Source organism: Onychomys torridus, chromosome 17 (genome assembly GCF_903995425.1).
Source record: "Onychomys torridus chromosome 17, mOncTor1.1, whole genome shotgun sequence".
NCBI classification, from domain to species: domain Eukaryota; kingdom Metazoa; phylum Chordata; class Mammalia; order Rodentia; family Cricetidae; genus Onychomys; species Onychomys torridus.
In genome coordinates this window covers 59,291,575-59,314,048 of record NC_050459.1, presented here as the reverse complement: position 1 = coordinate 59,314,048, position 22,474 = coordinate 59,291,575, and the positions used below count along the sequence as shown (strand labels likewise).

The following is a 22,474-nucleotide window of genomic DNA, read 5'->3' as shown; positions in this document are numbered from 1 at the left end:
TTGAGATTCTTCCCACCACCATCTGTGTGAGCAGGGTACGCAAAAACACTCCCACTCCACAGGTTTAAAAATGGAATGATGGAATCATAGGATCACAGAACTCTGGGTCTGGGGATGTGGATGATTATAACAAGATTCATAGGCTTGAAGATGAGTAGGAAAAGCTTTGGGAGGTGAATCTCTATGGTTTCAGCCTTCACATGGGTTCTGTCCAAACTCACTGAGAGTGACATCAAGCCTACACCCTTTCACCTTGTACCACTGCCCTCCTCTCCTGCTCCTTCCAGCCTCTCCCTCCTGTGTCATTACAGTCGTGAAAGACTGGTCTTAACAGGTTCCCCCCAAAATATGGTAGTGGGTGGATGGTGACTTTAAGAAATGTGCTGATTCTCCATCTATTACCTTATTATATTATGAACGGAGGAGTCTAACCCCATCAATCAGTAGCAAATTATTTTGGCTCTGATAAGTTCTAAAGAGTTGGGTTTTTTTCTTGGAAATTTTTAAGTTACAGTTTTAGGAAGAGACAAGCATCTTTTGACAGTCTTTTAATGTGATTTGAATGAGCATGTCTTCATTCTTACTGCAACTTCTGTGCGACCTCCCATTGTATGATGACTACTGTCTCCTGTTGACATAGACCTCAAAGGCTTAAGTACAGTATTAAGTACATGTAAAGGAGCATGTGTGTGATGGCCAGCATGATTATAAAATTGACTTTTGCAAAGAACATTAGTTTAGCATCTCTGGATTTTGTTTTACATGTCTGAATGTGCATTATATCTGTAACATGTAGTCAGATGCCCTGGGAAGTAGGAGGTCATCATTATGAATGCTTTTGTAGCCCAAACTCCTATCCTGATAAAAATTTTATCATTTTATTTCTATTGGTTTGCTCAGAATTAGGTTGTATGCTGTAATACTAGAAGCTAACAGATGCCAAATGAGCAGATTTCTCTAATGCCTTATCTGTTTTTCAACAGTTATAGCCACTCCTGTTTGATAAGAATCTGTGCACTTGGGAGATACTTTAGTCAAGAGTATTGTATATAAGCCCCTGATAGAATTAGAGTCAAGAGGCCATCACATGACTTTGACAATTCTAGTCTAATTAAAAAACACATTGAAACATTATATGGTCTCCTGAGTTCTAAGTTGTTTGTTCAAAAACATATCTAAATGCCTAGCCCCTAGTCTCTGTCTCTCTCTGTCTCCTTGTCCCCCCCATCCTTGCCTCTCTGCCTTGTATATGTATTCCATTAGAATGATAGATGAAATAGATTAAACATTATCATTCATTAGCAATTTTTCTTCACTAAACAAAGTTAACTGAATAGCCTAAGTGCTTGTACCCTAAACTAATGAACTGAATTTCATTATGGGCATGCTAACCTGTGTTCTTCTCTATACCACACATTTTATTTCAAGTGTTAATAATTAAAAAGGCTTATTCATTTGACTTCTAACTAGTAGTAAAATTTTAGTAGTTAAAAGCAAATCAGTGTTAATCCTGTTAATCATGTAAGCAGGTTTTTTATCTGACTATTCAGCAAAAAAAAAAAAGCAAGTTTATCTGACCTGATGATAAGGAAGTTTCCCCTATGCTGTTTTAGTACTCTTTTGTCCATTCAAGACAATAGTAAGATAACATTCATTAACTCAGGATAACTTACTTCTAAGGAGTGAATTCTCTCTCAAACACCCTGCCCAGCCCATACTATAATAAGTATAATAGATTTCATCTGTTCAAGAAGTTTAATTATGTTTTATATTTTTTGAAAACTGTCATCTTTGATGTTTCTTTTCCTTTGCTGGCCATAAAACCCATTTATTTGTATTACTATGAAATCAGTTCATCTGAAGGCCTCACTTTTCATCTGATTATGCAGTTTATTCTTTATTTGAAGAAAAATGTTTAAAGGTTTCTGGAAGGATTACTTATTGCTGTAAATTTTATTAAATATATCCTTAAAGGTTCCTTTAAACATTTTAAGTGAAGAAAATTGAATTTTCTATTCTTTGTGCATCATGTGTCACAGTCTGAGGCAAATGACTTCACCTCCCCAAACAATTTCTGTGTTTTGATTTCTGTAGAACTCTACTCTTTGTGGACCTCCCATACCCCTAAAAAGTGATTGAATCATCTCCTCCTGAATATGATGACTTTGCCTTTTGCTAGATAATATTAATATCAGATTCTGAAACAGATAAAATGGCGAGGATATTTAATGTTAATGCTTTTAAAAAGAGTGCTTATACATTTATGGAAACTAACATTCATTATTAAACGCTCTCATTTAAACCATTTGTCTTATCTGATGCTGAGGGCTACCACTAAGCCTCCTGGCCAGTAGGTGGCACTACAGACCTTCCTGCTACCAGGGCCAAACTGGCTGCTGGGCCTTAAACAAAAATAACAATTTGGAATCAATTTTGGATATTGATTTTTAACTTTTGTGTCTTTCTTTATTCAGCTAATTCATCCTATCCATTTATGTGTTTATCATGGTACTAGGTTATTGAATGAACTCCAGGTTTCATGATGCTTGGAAATGACTCTACCATCATCTACATGGCCAGCCCAGAACATGCTAATTCAAACTTCACTTCTACCAAACATTTCTACAATCTCTCCTCTTCATCAAGTTATATATAAATATAATTACCTGAGTATTTCTGAATTTTCAACTTGCTTAGATTAAGAATGTGAAAAATAAAATAAAAATAAATAATATGAAAGCTGGTTTCATACTTTAATTTGTTTTAATGTGCCCATCTCTTTCCAAACTACTCTATATCTATCTGGGCAAAATCTCAGCCTGACTATGTCATTTCTTTATGATGTTGCAGAGGGTATAAATAATGTGCATAGGTGGCTCCCTGAGGCACCTTGTTGGGGGATAATAGAACATCACACTAAGAATTCTTTCATTTGTGGTTGTGTGAACTTAAAATGAACTGTTTTAAGATTTTTTTTTTTATATAAAGTAGCAAAGAAACTGTTCCCTTCTCATAAAACTTATGATACTTTGGGTGGTACATAGTGAAAACATGTACCATCTGCTTTGTGGGCCAAGATGCTGGCCAGGCATCGTGCGCTTTTTACTCATTAATTATCATTGTTCATCTTCCCAAGTCTTTTCTCTCTGAGTAAATATCAACCTGTAAATTGCAGGAGTTGCAGTATCCTTCTTCTGAGCAAGGTTAAGTTTTGTAATTTTGATGGACTTATACTTTTTCTGTTCAAAAAAAAAAAAAAAAAAAAAAATTCTAAAGACCAAGCTAGCTTTCAGGAAGTTGAGTTTTATCGCATTTTAGAAAAATCTCATTCTAGGAAATGCCAACTGTAAACATGTGAGAGAGAAATGGAAGTGCTTTGCTGCAAAGCACTGCTTTGGGAATGCCTAATTCATTGCTTTGTAAAACATGTTGCAATAATATTGAAAGGCACCATCAACTCTATTCCCTTCATTCTGCAAAGGCTTTGGCTGCTCTCTCTTTAGGAGTGTTAGGTAAATGCTAATCACTTCTCCCTCTGTGAGTCAGAGCTATACAAAGGATCCTGAAGAAGGCTTTACAATGCCCCCTTGCAACCTCACATTCTAGTGGGAGCTTTGCAGGCTGATGTCATGATTTTCCCCTTGATCATTTTTCTTTAGACAAAAGGCTAAATCTGGGAAGGAGATTCTGATCAAATAGGTCATTCCCATCTGCCTGTTTAAAAATGTCTCATGTAAAAAGAATGAAATACCTTCTCAATTGAAACTGTCCTTGCATATATATATAAACAAAATATTATATATTTAAACTCTGAAGTTGAAGCAGAACATCTTTCAAACCCTATGAATTCATCTGTTAATTGAAAGCTTTTGGAGAGACAAGATACAGATTGTTATACCACAATAGTAAGAATATCATAGATGTTAGTTAAAACCCTGGCACTGTGAATCTGGGAAGAGTGCAAAGATTAAGACAATTTTATCCCAAAACTCTTTTTTTTAAATGTTGGCTCCATCATCTTTACACTATACTTCCTGTGTTCTAGGAAGTTAGCATTTTTGTGGTAGGTCTTGCTGTGTTGCTCTTCTGCCAGACTCTCATGAATATACGGATGTTTTTGTTTGTTTTGCTCTGTACCCAGGGAAGACCCTATGAAGAGACCCAGCTCCTTCAGCTTGCCTCACAGGTTGTGGCATTACCAGCAGCTATGTGTCGGCCTCAGGACTTGAGTCAGACTTGTTAAAAAACAAAAACTTGTCTGCCTTTGGTTCTATTTCTGCGTTTCCAAAGCTGGCCAAGTGGCTCAGTTTTGTTGTTGAGGGTTTTGTCTGGGCCCCAGATGCCCAGCTTGGTGCTCTGAATTTTGCACACCCTACAGTGCTTTCATCTAAGTTAGCCCTTTTCCTCTGGGCTGTGCAAATGACTGTTTAGGAGTGAGTGTTGAACAGACCATTCTACTGCCTGGGTGACACCTGCTGACTCTTGAACATAATTAAAAGCAGATCCTCCACCATCACAGCTTGAGCCGTTTTCCCTTGAGAAAGGGGCATGTGGTGGTGTGTTCCTTTGGAGTGTCTTTTAAAAGAACTCTGGATGCCAACCTGTGCTCTTGTTCTGCTGTTCCCATGAGTAGATTGTGTGCTCACCTCCGTGTGGCATGTGGACACTGGCAGAAGAATAGCCAGTCTGTGCAGTTACACTTGTCAGCCTACGGATCCTGCTCGTGTCAGAATCGAGGGAAGGGCAAAGGACAGTCTGTGGTAAGAGTGGAGAGAGGAAAAAGGGCATAGTACCTTGAAAGGTGAATCGTTGAAAATCAGGGAAGCAAGAAGGGAAATGTATGAGGATTTCCTTCAGAAATGTATGTATGTATGTATGTATGTATGTATGTATGTATGTATGTATGTAAGTATGTATATATACCTTTCCTTGAGAGCAACCTGCTAGATGATGGTACCTGGCTGGCTCAGCATTCAAGGAGTATATGCATCTATAGTAGTTTCTGGGTCTATTTTAGAAAAAAAATATTTATTCACTTATACTGAAGCAGAAATTGAGTAGCTGAGTAAGAAGGCTTTCTCGTCATTATCATGAAGTTACTCTGCTGTCACTGATAATTATTTTGAATTTTGCATTGTCAATCCAGTAGGTCAGTTTTTCATTTCTTTTTAAAAACCCAGTTTACCACCTTCTCACGGACACCTCTTCAAATGCATGATCTTCTGATTTCAGTTCAATTTGACTTGGGTAGTAGATTCTTTGGTATACTTCATGTCAGAATTTTATGAAGGTTGTTGAGCAGGGTCCTTGTTTTTTTTTTTTTTCTTATGCCAATTCTTTTCATGATCTGTGGTTGCTTGTCCCTTCCAGTTGAGTTTTGGGAAGTGAAACCCTACTGATGCACACACAGCGGGATGCTACTTGCCAGACTTGAGTGTTGTAAGCCAAATAATGCTATTTAGCCACCCAGATCATCTCATCTGCTGATTCAGGGCTAACTTACTAGACCTCTGTGTTCACAGTAAGCACTGAGAGTTCCATCCTGGAGCCCTGCAGCCCGGAACAGAGGAGTCAGGCCCTACTGTGTGCGTCAGGGCAGTTACCCACTAAGATCTCCGGCATAAGCAAACCTGGTACATTGGCTTTCCTTTCTAGGTGGATGTTTTAATTTTTATGTTATGGAAAACAGGACTGTTTAGCCCTGTCTGGCTTCCAACTCTTGGTCCTTCTGTCTTAGTATCCCGAATGTCAGGATTATAGGTGTGTGTGTCACCATGACCTGCAGGAAAGCAGCTATTTACTGACATGAGAGGGATAAAGACAAATAAAAACCCGAATTACTTATATTGATTTATGTCACTGTTCTTTACTCTTATCATGACTGGTTAGTGTTTTGAAGGGCTTTTTGTAGGCTTCACTAACCCCATGCCTGGTTTTTTAGGACACAAATGATATTTTTATTCAGCCAAAATTAGTTTAAGAGAACAATGCCTTTTTCTTTTTGTGCCTTGAAAAGCTCCACTGACACTTGAGGGAGGAAATCATAGATCTTGAAGGACAGGGCAAATGAGAGGATGCTGTTAAGAGGACCAAACATTGGAAAGCTGAAAAGCAGGGAGTCTTCTTACCTTCTAGTCCCCAGGAGAAAGCTGAAGCACAGGAACCTACAGCCCTGCAAGTCAAATTGGGAGAGTGAGCAAAACACAGCCAGTCCCCAGGATGAAGGCCCTGGCCACCTCCCAGGGCAGCCAGTCAAAGCAGGAAACTCCTCTTTCTAAAACTCCTCTAGACTTACAAACACTAAATGTCTTCCCCTGCCTAGTGTGGCCAGTGGCCCCCTAAGTTTCCTACTCATCTTCCACACTGAGTTAACCAAGGGCTTTAGGCATAAATCAGGCCCATTTTCAGACCCACAGTGAGATTCCCCAAGTGGAAAATAGCAGTGGTAAGTGAGATGTCAAAATATTTCACAAAAGGAATCTCAGCCCTCTCTCCTCCCTCAGGTATATTTTCTCAGAAGTAAAAAGAAGACAGGTATCCAGTAAATAGGAAGTTGAATGGCCCAGGGGGAGGGGAAACTCCAGGAACATGATAAAGGGAAGCCCTGGACCACATCTGTGTGGGAGATGGAAACAGCAGTTAAGACAGGAAAGGGTGGAAGATTCTAGCCGTAGCACTGACCAGATGTGGGGCTCTGCAGCAATGGAGACTGGAAATTTGATAGGAGATAGAGGAGCTGAGTTAGAGATAGGTTCCTTGAAAACTCATTCAATGCAACCAGCAAGTGAGATTTGATTAATTCTATGGTAAACAAAAAGCCTGCTTTTAAAAAGTGTTATGCTCTACCACATTGTCATTGTAACACAGGCACTGAAAATCCAAATTGTGAGGGGATATAATTCTAATACTTAGAGGATATCATTCTAATAATTAGGGAAGAAGAGAAGTATATGTATACATAACATATATGACATATATGTGTGTGTGTGTGTGTATATGTGGGTGTGTGTGTGTATATGATTTGTTTTGATGGACTGGTGGTAATAAGTGCTGTGTTCTTATATTTTAAAAAATACTTTTATCTTAACAAAAGAAAAAACTGTCAATTCTGTGTAGTTCCCGAAATTTTCTTTTTTTTTTGGGGGGGGGGTTCAGACCCTCAACTTTTATTTATTTTTTATTATTATTTATTTTTTATTATATTTGTGTTTTAATTTTACATATCAGCCATGGGTTCCCCTGTTCTCCCCCTTCCTGCCCCCACCTTCCCCCCACTCCCTTCCCTCCATTCCCATCTCCTCCAGGGCCAAGACTCCCCTGGGGATTCATTTAAACCTGGTGGATTCAGTACAGGCAGGTCCACTCCCCTCCTTCCAGGCTGAGCAATATTTTCTTTTGAAAATTTTTTGTTTATTAAATCTAAGTGCCTAGTATCCACTAGATATGATTATTTAATTCAGCTATATTGATTGTTTTGGAAAAAATCTATTTCCATTTAGATTTGTCTTCATTGCTTTTTCTAATGTGTGGAAATGACAGGGAGCAGCTGCCAGGCCTGGTGTTCCTTCTACTGTTACTGTCCTCTGGGGTTGTTTTTTAGAAGCCATTTATTAAAATAGGCTCAGCTTGTTGCCCAGAAAAATAGTTCTTTAATAACTGTGCACATTAATTTTATGATCATCTCCATAATCATTAAATATAATTGATCATTTTTCTTATGCATTTAAAAATATTGCACATAAGTATTAGGTCTTTTGAAATTTATGTATCCCTTATATTTCAGACTGTGAAGGGGTTCTTTCTTAGAACTTCTACCACTCTGCCACACAAAGGATCTAACAGCAGATCATAGCAAGTGCTGTCTAGAATCCTCTCTGAAAATGGAGGTTAGGGTTATAGTTTTCAAGCAAGGATTAGCTGTCCAAATGCAGAGGACCTCTAGATAAATAGCACTCCAGAGGATCAGGGTAAGTATGAGAAATGAATCAAGAAATGGCTGTAATCACAATGAACTTGGAGCTTGTGAAGAGCTGCATATGCTGAAGAACATCATAGAAGTCAGCCTTCCACTCATCGTCACTAAGACTGTTAAGTTCATGCAATTTTATTTAGTCTCTCAGGCTGCAAAGTTTTCTACATAAACTACATTCACATAAGGCTTCGAGACACTTGTGTCTAACATCTGTAATGAGTTGAGGAAAGATGGGAGTACTTTTATTTGTTCCTGTCATTCTATCTATATTTCAGTCAACCAAAAGAGAATGCCTCTTCTCTCTGGGTTACATACCTTCTTCTGGAGAACATGTTGATATTGTCATGGCAACTCCCTTTGGGGGAATGGTATAAAGAGAATGTAAAATACTCAACTAAAAAGGAGCCTGGGGTCTGACTCCTGTGCTCAAGTTCCTACTACCCACAGGTCACCAGATTTAACCAATATGACTACAAAGCAGCCAGATAAATTTAGGTTATTTCAGATAACAATTTTTCCTATGTCTAATATAAAATTTGGGGGCACACTTATACTGAAAAGACACATTCAAGTTTAAATTTAATCAGATATCCTGCTTTTGGTCAGGCATTCAACATCCAGCTCTCCAGCTTCCAGATTAGTAAAGTCCAATAATCACATTTACTCCATAAGTTACAGGTTTGAATCTAGCTTTGCTGATTTCTAGGCCAGTAACCCTGTATTTATGACCCACCATCATACTTGTGGTATTAAGCACCATATCAGTGAAGGCTTTGTTTTCTCAAGGATTTTAAAACACACTGGCTTCAAGATGATTGAAGTATTGTTAGGGCTAAAAGTGGACAGTTAATTTAGTTAACTATATTTTAGTTAAGTGGTGTATGTGTGGTATGTTAGATATTTAACCATACAGAAGATTATATATAGAAAAACAAATCTTTTCTACCCCATCTCCAAGGATAATCAGTGGTGACATTGTAGTGGTTTGTTATCGTTGTTTTGTTTTGTGTTTGTATAGATCCTTATTTTCCCATAAAATGGAAACAGACCATAGGCTATTTGTTTTTAACAATATATTCTGGTATATTTACTAAAACTGTATTTAAATAAATCTTGGTGGGAAACATTGTAATTCTTTCTGGTGTTGCTATTAGAACAGTTTGTCTGCTCATTCAAACATTTATGTTTAAATTGTGCAGAGATGGGCTGCCCTTCTCTCATAATTTAGGGAGGGAGCATGACACATCCCCATTCTGCCACTGCTGTCACCCAGCCCCAGTTACATCTCCTACCTGAACACTGGCAAAAGTCTCATGACTCTCCCTCACCTTCTGCCAACTCTGTGCAGCAGAAGCTGGGATTCCTTTAAAATCATGAATTACAGCAGGCTACTCATCTGTTTAGGATAATCCACTGCTTGCCCAGCTTGCATAGAATAGACATCTAGTTGTTTCTAGTTAAAAACCCTACAGGACCTGCTTCTCTGTTTTCTTCCATGCTAAGGTTTCCACACCCAAAGCCCACTGCACCCTACCTCCTCTGCTTTGTGTCTGTTTGGAGCTTCCCCACTCACTTATTCCTACAGCAGCTCCTCCCTTTCTTCCAGATTTTGTCCTGCATGTGGGTTGTGTTTTCCTTTTCCTTGCAGAATGGCATTCTCTGACCATCTTGTCTAAAACTGATCCTTACAATAATTAACTGATAAGCCACCAGAGCTACCAAAATCATTTTTCCTTTTTGTTTATATATTTTTTTATTTTCTGTTTTAACCTCTCTGAAATCTAAATATTTTGTGTTAACCTCTGGACATAGTATTTATTAACTGAATATGTAAATAAATGAGTGGCTTTAAGAAAAGATTAATGTATACTATTAGATGAGTAATCCAGGTATGGTGGCATAAATTTATATTCCCACCTCCTTGGGATTATATTCTCCACCTTACTTTTTGAGACAAGATCTCTCACTAAACCTGAAGCTTGGTTGATTTGGCCAAAATAACTGTGCATCAAGGGATCCTTCTGTCTCTTTCTACCCAGCACTGAGAATGTGGACATATTGCACCTGACTTTAAAAATGGTGCTAGTTCTCTGAACTCAGCTCCTTATGCTTGGATGGCAAGCACTTTACTGGCTGAGCCATTTCCCTGGCTTCAGTTTTGGGGCTTTTAGTGGACAGAGGTGATGAAGACTGTAAGATGGAGATCTACTAGACAACAGAAGAGAGTTTAAGAATAGCGTCAGCACCTTAGCAGTGCCTTGTCCTAAAATAAGAAAGGGAAGGTGAAGACAAAGGTATGGCTCATTGGAAGAGTCTTTGGCTAGCCTGTGTGTAGCCCTATGCTTAATCCCAGTCTGGAAAACAAAAACAAAACTGTACAACTATCATACAATGATAATCATATTATAAGCAGCTACAAAATATCTCCTTTGATGTTTTCATACTGTGTAGTATACTATGTACTATACTATGAAAATGTATTATCTACTGTACTATAAAAAGGTATTCTGTTTACTACATAATACTCAACTGTTTCCCCTTCGTGTGTTATTCTGTGTTGTATTGTGGTGTTTGCTGTCATTGTGTGACATTGGACAGATTACTTAATGTATGTAGACATTGGTTACATTCTTTCTCATACAAGAGTAACATCTCATACAATTGACATGTGTGTCCAGTCACACTTAGTGAAAGTAAGACATGTAAAGTCTCGTTGACAGTCATTGTGTGTGTGTGTGTGGGGTGGGGGTAGCACCTACTGTGAAATGGCTAGAACATCAAAAAATGTCAGGTAAACATCAGCTGCTCAGAAGTTTGAATCTAAATCATCATAAATCAGGAATGTCGCTGTATCTATTAATTCTTACTGTTTATTCTTGATAGTTTTCTAATCAACTCCGTCTACTAAAAGTTTCAGAGCTGGACCTGGGAAGACGACTCAGCCACTAAAGTGCTGAGTTCAGATCCCAAGCACACATTTAAAAAGCCAGGTGCAGCATGCCCACATTCTCGGTGCTGGGTAGGAAGAGAATGGAGGATTCCTGAGCTTGTTACACTGTCAGACAGCCCTATCAGCGTATCCGCTGAGCATCAGGTTCAGGGAGAAATTGTGTCTCAAAAAATAAGGTGGAGAGTAATTGAGGAGGGTGCTCTATGTCAACCCCTGGCGTCTAAAACACACACACACACACACACACACACACACACACACACACACACAAATAAATAATACATAAATCATAAATCAGGGTTCCAAAAGTTACATGTTCTATAGATTTCTCTGGGCCACACTGGGTTTTGTGGCATTTTTTCTGTGTATATCTACAATTGAACATGTGCCAGTTTTGAATAATTTTCTTCTGTTCTACCTATGAAAAAAAAAGCAAGAGCCCAGAGTAGTGGTGCTGCCGTCCCGACTGCCGTCCTCCAAAGCTAAGCTAGGCAATGTGTGAGGACTAACTCCTGCTCTGTCTCAACTTTCCCCTCCTGGTGTGGCTCCCTCAGCTTCCTGACTCTGGTGTGTCCTATAGATACTGGAGTTCCAATCCTTATGTTGTTTTGGAGTGCTGAACTGGCATTTGGACCTGATGTCAAATCAACTCATGAGCACATGTCTACAGTTCTAGTGAGAGAATTGATGAGGAAGAAATATGGAAGAATTTTTTGGAGTTGATGTTTATGTTGTGTAACTTAATTGGAATATGAATGCACTTGTCAGAATGTATTCAAAGGTACATTTAAGATTCTGAGAGTTCACTTGGTATCAATTATATCTGAAACACCTCTAAGCAAACATTGAAAAATTAATGAGCGGGGTGGTGGTGGTGGTGGTGGTGGTGGTGGCGGTGGCGGCGGCGCACGCCTTTAATCCCAGCACTCGGGAGGCAGAGGCAGGTGGATCTCTGTGAGTTCGAGGCCAGCCTGGTCTACAGAGCAAGATCCAGGAAAGGTGCAAAGCTACACGGAGAAACCCTGTCTCGAAAAACCAAACCAAAACAAATTAAAAAAAAAACAACAAAAAAAAAACAAAAACAAAAAAACAAAAACAAAAACAAAAAACATTTAAAATGCTGTAGTAAAATTACAGGGAAACAAGGGTATTTTACTCATAGGAATCTAATCCATAGAAGTAAAAGCTTTAAACAATAATAAAATAGATAATATATATCAATTAATTTTTGAGGTCCATACTTGGGATTTGGGATTAGATAATAATGCTTCCAGTTAATGATGACAAAAATAAAAATAAAAAAATAGAAGTGGAGAATGGAAGGAAAGGGATGTGTGCAAGACCTGGGAAAAGAGCTGATTTCTGTGTGTGTTCCAAGTAAAAATCATAGGCTCAGAGAGCTGAAGGGAGCCAAGAAAGGTAGCTGTATGCAAGCCTCTCGGATGGCATATAAGGCCAAGGTTTTAGTTAGCTTTCCAATATTGCTGTGACCAAAATACCTAAGAAAACCATGTCAAGAATAGGAGGCTTTGACTCATAGGTACATAGGGTTCAGTCCACAGATTCACGTTAACCTGTGTAGAACGTTATGGTAGTGGAGTATCTTCTTTACCCCATGGCATACAGGAAGGAGAGAAAGGGAAATACAGGGAGGAGTCGAAACAAGGTATAATCCCCATTCACAGCTGCCTCAAGTTATCTCTTCCTGGCAAGTAGACTCTGTCTCCCACTTTTCACCACCTCCGTTAATGTCAACATATTATGAATCCACCAAGAGATTAATCCAAGGGCTGAAGAAATGAGGACCTGAGTTTGAATCCCTAAAGCCCACGTAAAAGCTGACTATGGAGGTCCACATCTGTAACTACCAGTGCTTTAGGGTGGAAGTAGGTGGGTCCTTGGAGATCACTGGCCCATAAGACTACCTTAAGTGATGAACCCCAGGTTCACAGAGAGACAGTGTTTCAAAAAATGATGGAGAAAAATGGAAAAAGACACTGGATGTTGATCACTGGTCTCCATGAGCACCCACATGCATAGGCACACATGTACACACACACACACACACACACACACACACACACACACACACATACACACACACACACACACACAGTAGGGGGGGGCAGTCAATCCAGTTATTAGGTCAGAGTTTTTATAATCTAAGTTGTCTCTGGAAAGACTGTTACGGACACAATCAGAAACGGTTGACAATCAAGATTAACCACTAGTAAATTAAATGATCTGCTTTCAGTAGATAATTGAAAAGCACGGTCCTACTTCTGCCTCTCATGTGCCTCGCTGCTTTTCTATGAATCTCTTTAATGAATTTTAATGAATTTTTCTTTGCATAAATAAAACAGTGTCATTTATTAAATCCAGTGTGTGAAAGTGTCTTGTATGTTGTATGTGGGAAGAAGTAAGGTAATAGAGTCTGTCAGGTGACTAATTCTCAGCTAGGTGAAGTCAGCCAGGGTTCGCAGCAATTTTGTATTCCTTATGTAAGAGACCCTTGAAGGCAGAATAAGGAGATCCATCTGTACCTGGCATGATGGCTTCATAGTCTTTACAAAGTGCTCAAAAATGTTTAGTACATGATGAGCTGTGTATTAGTATACCTTACATTCATTCCCATTAAGGTAGGGCTTCTACATTTTCCTATTCCCATTGTGGATCTGTGATGATATGTCCATTTCTGGCTAGATATCCCTGTGGCTGCTATTCTGGTTTGTACATGCACCACAGCACAAAGTTAAGTTAATTGCCCAGGATGTAGATTTTGGCTCTGTTTACCTGATGGCTTGGTCCAAAAAAATTGAATCTAATTGTAGAAATGGAAAAACACAAGCCAGATTTAGGCATGCATTTGTTACCTTGAATATTAGCCAAAGAAGGAAATGCCCACTAGACTGCTTGTGGTTTTGATCTTCTTTATACTTGGGTGAATTCCAGTGGACTCCGGGATATGGATATTTATCAAGAGCCAGTCTCATTTCATTGTAGACTAAAGAATATTCTCTGTAAACGGATCCATCGTGAATGTCTCAAGGCTAAGGTTTCAGTTCCTCCATTTTCACCTCTATCTGATGGTTGCCTTCAGCCACCTCAAAATACAAAAGACAAAACTCTGGTCAATCACAGCATTTCTCTCATACATTGCACAGATGTAAGAAGTCTGTGCAGGTGACGAGGGTGTAAAAAAGGAACCAATTACATATTCTAGTGCGGCAAGGGATAGTGTCGTCGCTCTTTAGTATAAAGGCACAGAAGATCAGAACACATGTGGATCATTGGCCTTAATATACTTGGAGATTTTTCTATGAAATTTGACATTCGTCTGGTAACTATAGTTAAACTTTAAATTTAAGCTAAGTCTTCCTCCTGTCCCTCCTTCCTCCTCCACTTTTTCCCTCCCCTCCTAAGGATTTCAGTCCTTAGGTAAGATGGCTTCTAACTCGGCACAGTACTCCTTCTCTTACCTTCTGGGTGTGGGATTACAGGTGTGAGCCACTGTGTCCCGCAAGCATGTCTTTTTCAAATTTGCTTTTCTCTGACACCACTGCCAAAGTGGACATATTTAATTCTACTCTTAAAAATCAACTTAAATGAGTGCATGAGCCACTGTTGTGTTTGGCAAACGGAAACATGGCCTTGATGGTGGTGGCGTAATTTTGGTGGTATAAATTCCACAGTGATCATTATCAATTTCACTAAAAATGGAAGCTGTGCAACATCTTCCATGCTTTTCATAATTATTCATGATCCACAGAGGAAAAAAACTCCATCATTGGAGTTTAGAGATGCTTTAACTAAAATACATGTGTTCCGTCAGCTACACAAAATGTGCTTCTGGAGAAACAGAGAGAGACTTCTGATTATACAATGTGGTAATGGGAAAAGATTGTGAAGCCTGTGTGGGCTGCCAGGGAGGTGCTAAGCTTTGAATAAAATGGCACTTTATCATCTTCGAGAAGCAATCAGAAGTGAGGAACAAGGACTTAAAAGTAAATTTAGACCAAATTCCCATATTTCTGTAATGTAAGTATTTGCTTTCTCAGTCTTAAAATTAACCTTCTTTATATTTGAAGAAGCACCTGCCCTGTTCAGTGTCAGTAGTTCCTGGGTCGAGTTGCGGGAATGGTGGTTAGAGACCAGATTTTTAAGCTCAGAGAATGGTGGCTTTTAACATCATGTCTGAGTGGCATTTGAAATATTTGCTGATAATTCATACAGAATCCTCCAGGAAAGTTCTGGAAATCTGGGCTAGGGTCCAAAATTTTAACTTCTCTTCATTTGTAAAAGTTAACTTGACAAATTTTGGTGTATACTTTCAGATGACATCCATAAAGGGAAAGATACTTTTATGTAGCATCTGACTTGGAAATATTTCTGAAAGTTGCTTTTATTAAGTTATCTGCCTTTCATTTATACCCTAGTGCATTGGTTTTCTGTGGCTGCTGTAACAAATGACCACAAATGCATTGTATTTTTAAAAAGTGCAGAAATACATCCTCTTGCCATTTTGGAGACTGGAACTGTGAGATTCATGTGAAGATGGGGCTGCATTCTCTCTGAAAAGTCAAAGGAGAATCTGTTTCTAGTCTCTTCCAGCTGTGGTGGTTGCCATACTGGCTCATGATTGCATCACTCCACTGTCCTTGTTCCCTTTTCTTTGGCCCTCTCTTCTGCTTCTTTAAATTGCCCTCAGCCTTCTTCTTGTAAAGATACTTCTGGTTACATTTAGAGACCACCCACAGACTTTCCCCATCACAAACCCTTTAAAATTGATCTAAAGGTTTTTTTTGGTTGTTGTTTTTTTTTTTTTCCATATAAGGAAATATTCAGAGGTTTTAAGAATTAGGACATAGGCATCTTTAGGTGGTGTGTTATTCAGCCTCCACAGCAGGCATCTCTTCACTGTGTGTATCCATATGGGTGGGTCCTGTGGTACTTTTTTCCCACTTTACCCCAGCTATTAATCTAAGGAGAAGTGGATAGCCTGCCAGGACAGTATTAATCCACAAACCCTGATGTCTTGGCCAAGCTAGATAATTGATCTCTAGCTATGTGAAGGGTTTGCAACCCACACCATGCATGTGTCAGGGGCTAGAGGGAGAGAGGGAGGGAGAATAGTCCAAAGATCAAGGCTGGGTGTCTTCCTCAGGGATTCTCCATCTTATTTACTAAATATAGAGCTCACTGATTCAGCTGAACCATAGAGTAATAGAAATCTTTCTGGCATTTACTGGAGTTATAGATGCATGCTGCCATTCATGGCATTTTTTAAAAAATATACAGGTGCTAAGGATATTAACTGAGGTCCCCCATGTTTGCCTGGCATGCACTTTATTAACCGAGTCCCAGGTCCAAGGGTTACTTTGTTGAGCTGCACCTGCACCTCCAGTTTCCGCCATTCACATGGCCAGTACGTTTGGTTATAAGTGGACCGAGAGTACAGGCCATTAGAGCAAGCTTGTCCTCGTGACAAAGGTCCTTAAAGCATGTGTCCTAGCAACAGTGGCTCTTCTGTGAAGCTTCTCTTTTAAGAATAGAATCTTCCAGTGCTCTGCATTATTTGAATCCATCTAAAAGAAGCACAAGCCTTTTCATCTTTCCCTGTAATCCTTAATTTAGGGCAGGAACATACAGGGCTGTCAGGTTTAGGATTAGCAAGAAAGAAAGCAATTAGTTGATAGTAAATGTAAGTAGAAAGCAAGGGGTGATGCTAGCTAGAAAGGTCCTCAATTCAACCCAGTACCAAAACCAAACAACAGAGTAGGAGAGGAAGAATGCCGTTTCAGAGTTACGTTTGTGAGAAATGTCTGCAGGGTGCTTAGATTTCACCTTCCTCATCCTATGTAAGGTAGCACTTGCTCCTTTCAGCTCTGAAATTCCATTCTGGTGATTCTCTCCCGTCAGAAAGGAGGAGGACTTAGGAACCTTGACAAATGCCTCGTAGAGAAGATGGCAGGAGGTTGAGGAGGATGGCGAATGGAGTCAGACAGAGGTGGTGAATATCCAGTGGCATCAATGTATACTGTTGCTTAACTCCTTTCTTCTGGTAGTGCTGAGTGGGTCATAAACAGATTCTGAATATTGCTGAGTCCAGGACCTAGTCTATAGTCACTAGACCTGCACTGCCCTCTCCTAACAGATAGGCCAGTACTCCTCGGGAATGGCCTGGTCCAGAACTTCATTGTCTAGGACAGTAAACCAAAGAATAGGTAACTAAACCACAATGAGAATGTTGTCTTGGGACTTTAACAGCTGGAACTGAAAGAAAAAGTTCCTTTTTTCTCACTAAAATCACAATGGGTGTGGATGTGCACAAAGGTCCATTGTTATGGAGTAGAGAAATAATAATTGGGGAGGTTTGGTGTAGAAAGAGGAGGGAAAGAAAGAAAAGATAAAGGAGTTTTAATTTCTGCATCTCTGAGGCTAGTTCTGGCCATATAATTTATAATTTGGCTACATAAACTAATAGCTCACCCTTGTCATTAAAGTACACTTTCCGTGTTTGACATTGAAGTGAGGGGAACTCTTGAGTTAGGGATGTGATATAGCTCAGTTGATCAGGTGCCTGCCTAGCATGCAAAATACCCTGAATTGAATCCAGAATTCCACATTAAAAGGACAGGTGGGTGATACATCATGCTTCCCCCCAACACACACACACACACACACACACACACACACACACACACACACACACACACGAGGTAGAGACGGGAAGTAGAGAAGTTCAAGATCATTCTCAGCTATGAAGTGAGGTGGAGATCAACTTGAGCTACAGGAGACCTGCCTCAAAAAAGCAAAGGAAATCTTAGTTCTTACATGGCATGCTGGTGTGGATTGGCAGAGAGTTACATGCTGGTGTTGCTTTTCATGTGCAACAGAAAGACAATAAAAGTTGATAGCGTAGATTGAGTATCCCTTGTCTGAAGTGCTTGGCTCCAAAAGTGTTTCAGACTTTTGTCTTGGAGTATTTGCATATAAAATTTACATATTCAGTGTTTGCATATCTTACATATTATCGTGGGAAGGAACCCAATCTGAGTAGGAAATTCATCTGAGGGGAGAGGCTGAGACATTATATGCACTGTCTGAAGGCAAGCTTATGCAGGACTTATAATAGTTTTGTTCATAATTTTTTTCTTTACCACTTTGAGACAAAGTCTCACTATAGAGCTCAGGCTGACCCCCAAATTGTTATAAGTCCAGGCTTATCTCAACTTATGATCTCTCTGTTTCAGCCTCCCTTGTGCTAGGCTTACAGGTGTGCACCAGCTCACCTGGTTTAAAGCAAAGTTTCAAGGTGTGGAATTTTCCATTGGTTAACATTGTGTTAGGGTTTTAAAACCTTCACATTTGGAGCTATTATGGTTTGTTTGTGGGGAGTGTTTTATTAAAAGCTACATTGGCTACTTTTCTTGTCTCTTTGACAAAATCTGTAGTTTCAATGTATGTCTACCAAATTTGAAAGCACTTTGATAAGAAGGGAATTTGCTATGGGAATAGTCTTTTTGTTTTATAATCTCAACTTTCTGAAGCCTACCTTCCCTCATCTAGTGAGTGGTTGAATGGCATCTGACTCTCCTTTCCTGTCACAGAGTAGATAGTCTTTGCTGAACATTCAAGCTCTAACAGATCCGAGACTTTATTAGGAAAAAATTATTTTTTTATAACTTAATAATTAAGTTTTATTATTTTTTCTGTAGTATTTTCTGCCATGGCTTTGCATCTTAGAATGCATTTGTCGGGGGCCAGAGAGATGGCTCAGAGGTTAAGAGCACTGACTGCTCTTCTAGAGGTCCTGAGTTCAATTCCCAGCAACCACATGTTGACTCACAGCCATCTGTAATGAGACCTGGCTTCCTCTTCTGGTCTGCAGTCATACATGCTGTATACATAATAAATAAATAAATCTTTAAAAAAGAAAAAGAAATACATTTGTCTTTTCTCTATTTTGTCTTATTCTAAATTAAAGCATTTTCCTGAGCAGATGCTGTAGATGAACAAATTGATCACAAGGGCTTTATATGGAATACTGCTTCTGGGAGGGTCAGGAAGGCTGTCTTAGCTGATATGATTATGTCTGTTTTACCAGACATAAGCCCTTGGGAAGCTTTCTGTCTCATTCTTCATCACTGTACATATATGTTGAGGTAGCACTCACTGAACTGTAGGGAGAATTATGACCTTAGAATAATAGTGTAGGAACTCTTAAACTATCCCAGGATGCATTTCCTTATCTGGCTTAAGGGCTCTTGCATGTGGCTCTTTTGGAAGCAGAAGAGCCATCACATGTCTTCCATTATTGAAGAGTTGGACTGCTCTTAGAGTCCATATTAATGAAGTTGTCAGAGCATGTTTTAAATGAACGAAATAGAATGCCCTGCTTGAGTTCAGTCACAGCCTAATTCTCCTGCACCAAGACACAGTGTACAGTACTGTGTGTTATTTATAAAAGGCAGTTTTTACTTAGTGCGCATTTCTTTGTTTCAGAAAATGCTCCTTTGCCTCCCCTGTGAATTCTTCAGCTCTAGAGACCAGTCAGTTAAGATTCTCTGACTGTGAAGGCTTGAGGAAGTTGCTCAACATTTACCGAAGCCTTTGACTTTACTCCTTTCCTGAATTCAGCATATGAAATAGAATAAAAACATTAATTTGATCTTATTTCCTCTGTTTACAGGCCCTGTACAATTCAATCAAGAACGAGAAGCTTGAATGGGCAGTGTGAGTATGTTAAATAGCAGCTTTGTAATAATGTGATTTTTTACTTACTACCTTTCTTTATGCCTTGGAGCTGATTTTAGAGAGTTAAATATGCATAGCCAGTTCTTATTTTATGTCCGTTGTCTTCCCTGCTGATAGGAAACCTGAGTATGCCCTGAGCACTGTTGCTGTTGGCGGCGGTAGTGTTTGTTAGAGTTCTGCTTTTGCTTAACCTGCAAGCAAGTCGTCACCTTATCATGAGGCTTTGAAAACGGCATCCAAAAAGAAAATCTTTGGGCAAAGTTGTGTTTATACCAAAACTGAAAATGCATGGTATATGTGCCTTATTTGAATTCTCCTCTTGCGGTCATCAAAGGTCAAGGGAGGCCAATCTTGTTTCTTATGACATTAGTGTGCTGTGACATGTGTCCATATTAATGGAAAGAGAGAAGAGATTCTCTGGGTAACTAAGTTTGAGAAATAACTAAGTAAACCAGCCATTTGTTTAATCTTCAAATTTAGAACATTACATATTATTAATAATCTCTAAATCTATTACATATGTTTAACAATCTCTAAAAGAAAAAAATAAAATTCCTGAATCTGCTTGACAGTAAAATGTACTGTTTCAGAGTATATGCTTTAGGAAGTACTGTTTAGATTAACTATACTTAACCTCATATAAACAAATAATACTTTCTTGTGAAGTTTCACTAATATACAATTTAAAAATTTTGAAATAATTATTAAGTGTGCTATTGAGATGGCTTAGCTGGTGAGAGAGTGCCAACTTCTACAAGTTATCCTCTGAGCTCCACATGTACCATGACAGGCCAGTGCCCATGCATCCTCCCCCAGGCCACCCTCCTCCCCCAACACACAGTGAGTTTTTAAAATCAGTACCACTTGAATTATTCCATTAATTACCAGGCCATATGCTCTTGTAAGTGACTCCATTTGGGGATTTAGTATTTGCAAGTGTAATTGCTTTTATTCTGTTTATACATGACAAACCTCACTTAAAAACAATATATTATTTCAAGGAGTTCTTGTAACATTCTCAACAGCCATGGTTAAGAGCACTTGCTGTTTTTGCAGAGAACAGAGTTCAGCCCTCAGTACTCACATGGTAGTTCACAACCATAGCTCCAGTTCCAGGAAATCATACACCCTTTTCTGACCTCCAGGGCCACCCAGGTATCCTACTTAGGAACCCATATTGCCAAGTCAGATCTGAGTTTCCTCTGCAGGAGACCACGTCGGTGTCAGTGATTGTGTCTCCGGTGACTTGGGAGGACCCAGAAGTATAGATTGCCCTTCAGTTCACACTTAGTGCTGTAGCTGGGAAAGCCTGGTTTCTTTCCTATTCCTCTCTTTTGTATCCCTCATCTGTATGCTTGGGTGTATACTACTGGTTTGTGTTTTATAAAGAATGAAAGTAAGGCACTGTAGCCATTAGTTATATTTTAACCTCCTTCTATAAAACAGAGAAGTTGGATAGAATCGTCACACGTACCTTTCCAGTTCTGATATCCTGTTTTTGAGTTTCACTTTATATCGGCGTCTCCTAGGCCCATTTCCTGTGTAAAGAACAGTGTTGTTGTGTAGGGTGGGCTGTAAAACAAAGGGAAGGCAATGGGGGTGGAAGAAGCCGTGTGGAGAGAGTCAAGAGTAGAGGCATCGTCCTGGTGCGCTGTCTGTCGCTGTGATCAAACACCACAGGCACATCAACTTGACGGAAAGGTTTGTTTCAGGTTAGTCTGTAATGCTGCTGAACAGCTACTGAAACTAGTGTTTGTAGAACACACTTCAGAAAGCAGTTCTCTTCCTCAGCTTTATGGGATCCACTGGATCACACTGTTTTTTTCCTTAGTAAATCTGTTGCCCTTCATGGACAGTTGTGCCACAGTGCCCTGCTCGCTTTCTTTGTACCTCTCTCTGACTCAGTTTCCACTTCTTAGCCATGGGTGTGCACACTGCCCTGAGTTCAACCCTGCGGATTGTCTTCTATGATCGTTGTGCTCATTCATTCCTTAAACTTTCTCTGCCAACTCTATAGAAAGGCTCCCGCAATAGAAATGAGAGGGAGGAGGGCTTCTAGCAGCAAGGGGCATCAAGATCATGGTGAGGAAATCTACAGAGGCAGCCGAACCAAGTTAGTGGGAACTCATGAACTTCAGACCAACAGCTGTGGAACCTGCATGGGACTGGACTAGGCCCTCTGCATAATTGAGAAAGTTGTATAGCTTGCTTGGTCTGTTTAAGGGGTCCTTGACAGTGGGATCAGGATCTATCTATCCCTCGTGCATGAACTGGCTTTTTAGATTCCATTGTCTATAGTAGGACACCTTGCACAGACTGGATGCAGGGAGGAGGGGCTTGGTCCTGCCTCAACTGAATGTATCAGACTTTGTTGACTCTTCATGGGAGGCCTTACTATTTGGGGGGGGGGGGCAGGGGGCTGGGGAGGGATGAGAGAGGGGGATCTGTGGATGGTATGTAAAATGAATAAAAAAAGTCTTAATAAACAGAAGCAGATATGATAAGCAATGCTGCCCGATTTCCTAACTTTCAGTCACCTTTCCATTGTGCTGCAGAGCTTTGGACCAGCGCCTGCATGCACCATCTCCTTCTGGCTTTTACAGTATATTCATCACTGTTAGGGACACTAGTAATTTCCTGCTCACCCACAACTTCCCTAGGCCTGGCTTTCAGCAGTCCTCCCTTCCCATGCTGCTGCCACTCATGCATAAAGAAACGTGCATCCTGTGTGCCTCCTAAAGGAATGTGTGTGTGTATGTGTGTGTGTGTGTCTGTCTCTTGTTGCTTTCTTCTAC

The 22,474-nt window shown here is 39.7% G+C and overlaps 1 protein-coding gene across 3 annotated transcripts in view; it reads left to right on the top strand.

Moving 5' to 3' along the window:
• Window positions 1-22,474, top strand: part of Psd3 (pleckstrin and Sec7 domain containing 3) — a 288,299-nt gene that overhangs the window by 166,922 nt on the left and 98,903 nt on the right. For all 3 annotated transcript variants that reach the window (XM_036209203.1, XM_036209202.1, XM_036209204.1), the window contains one exon: window positions 19,615-19,658. In XM_036209203.1, coding sequence (XP_036065096.1) covers window positions 19,615-19,658 — 44 coding nt within the window. The remainder of the gene's footprint in view (window positions 1-19,614; window positions 19,659-22,474) is intronic.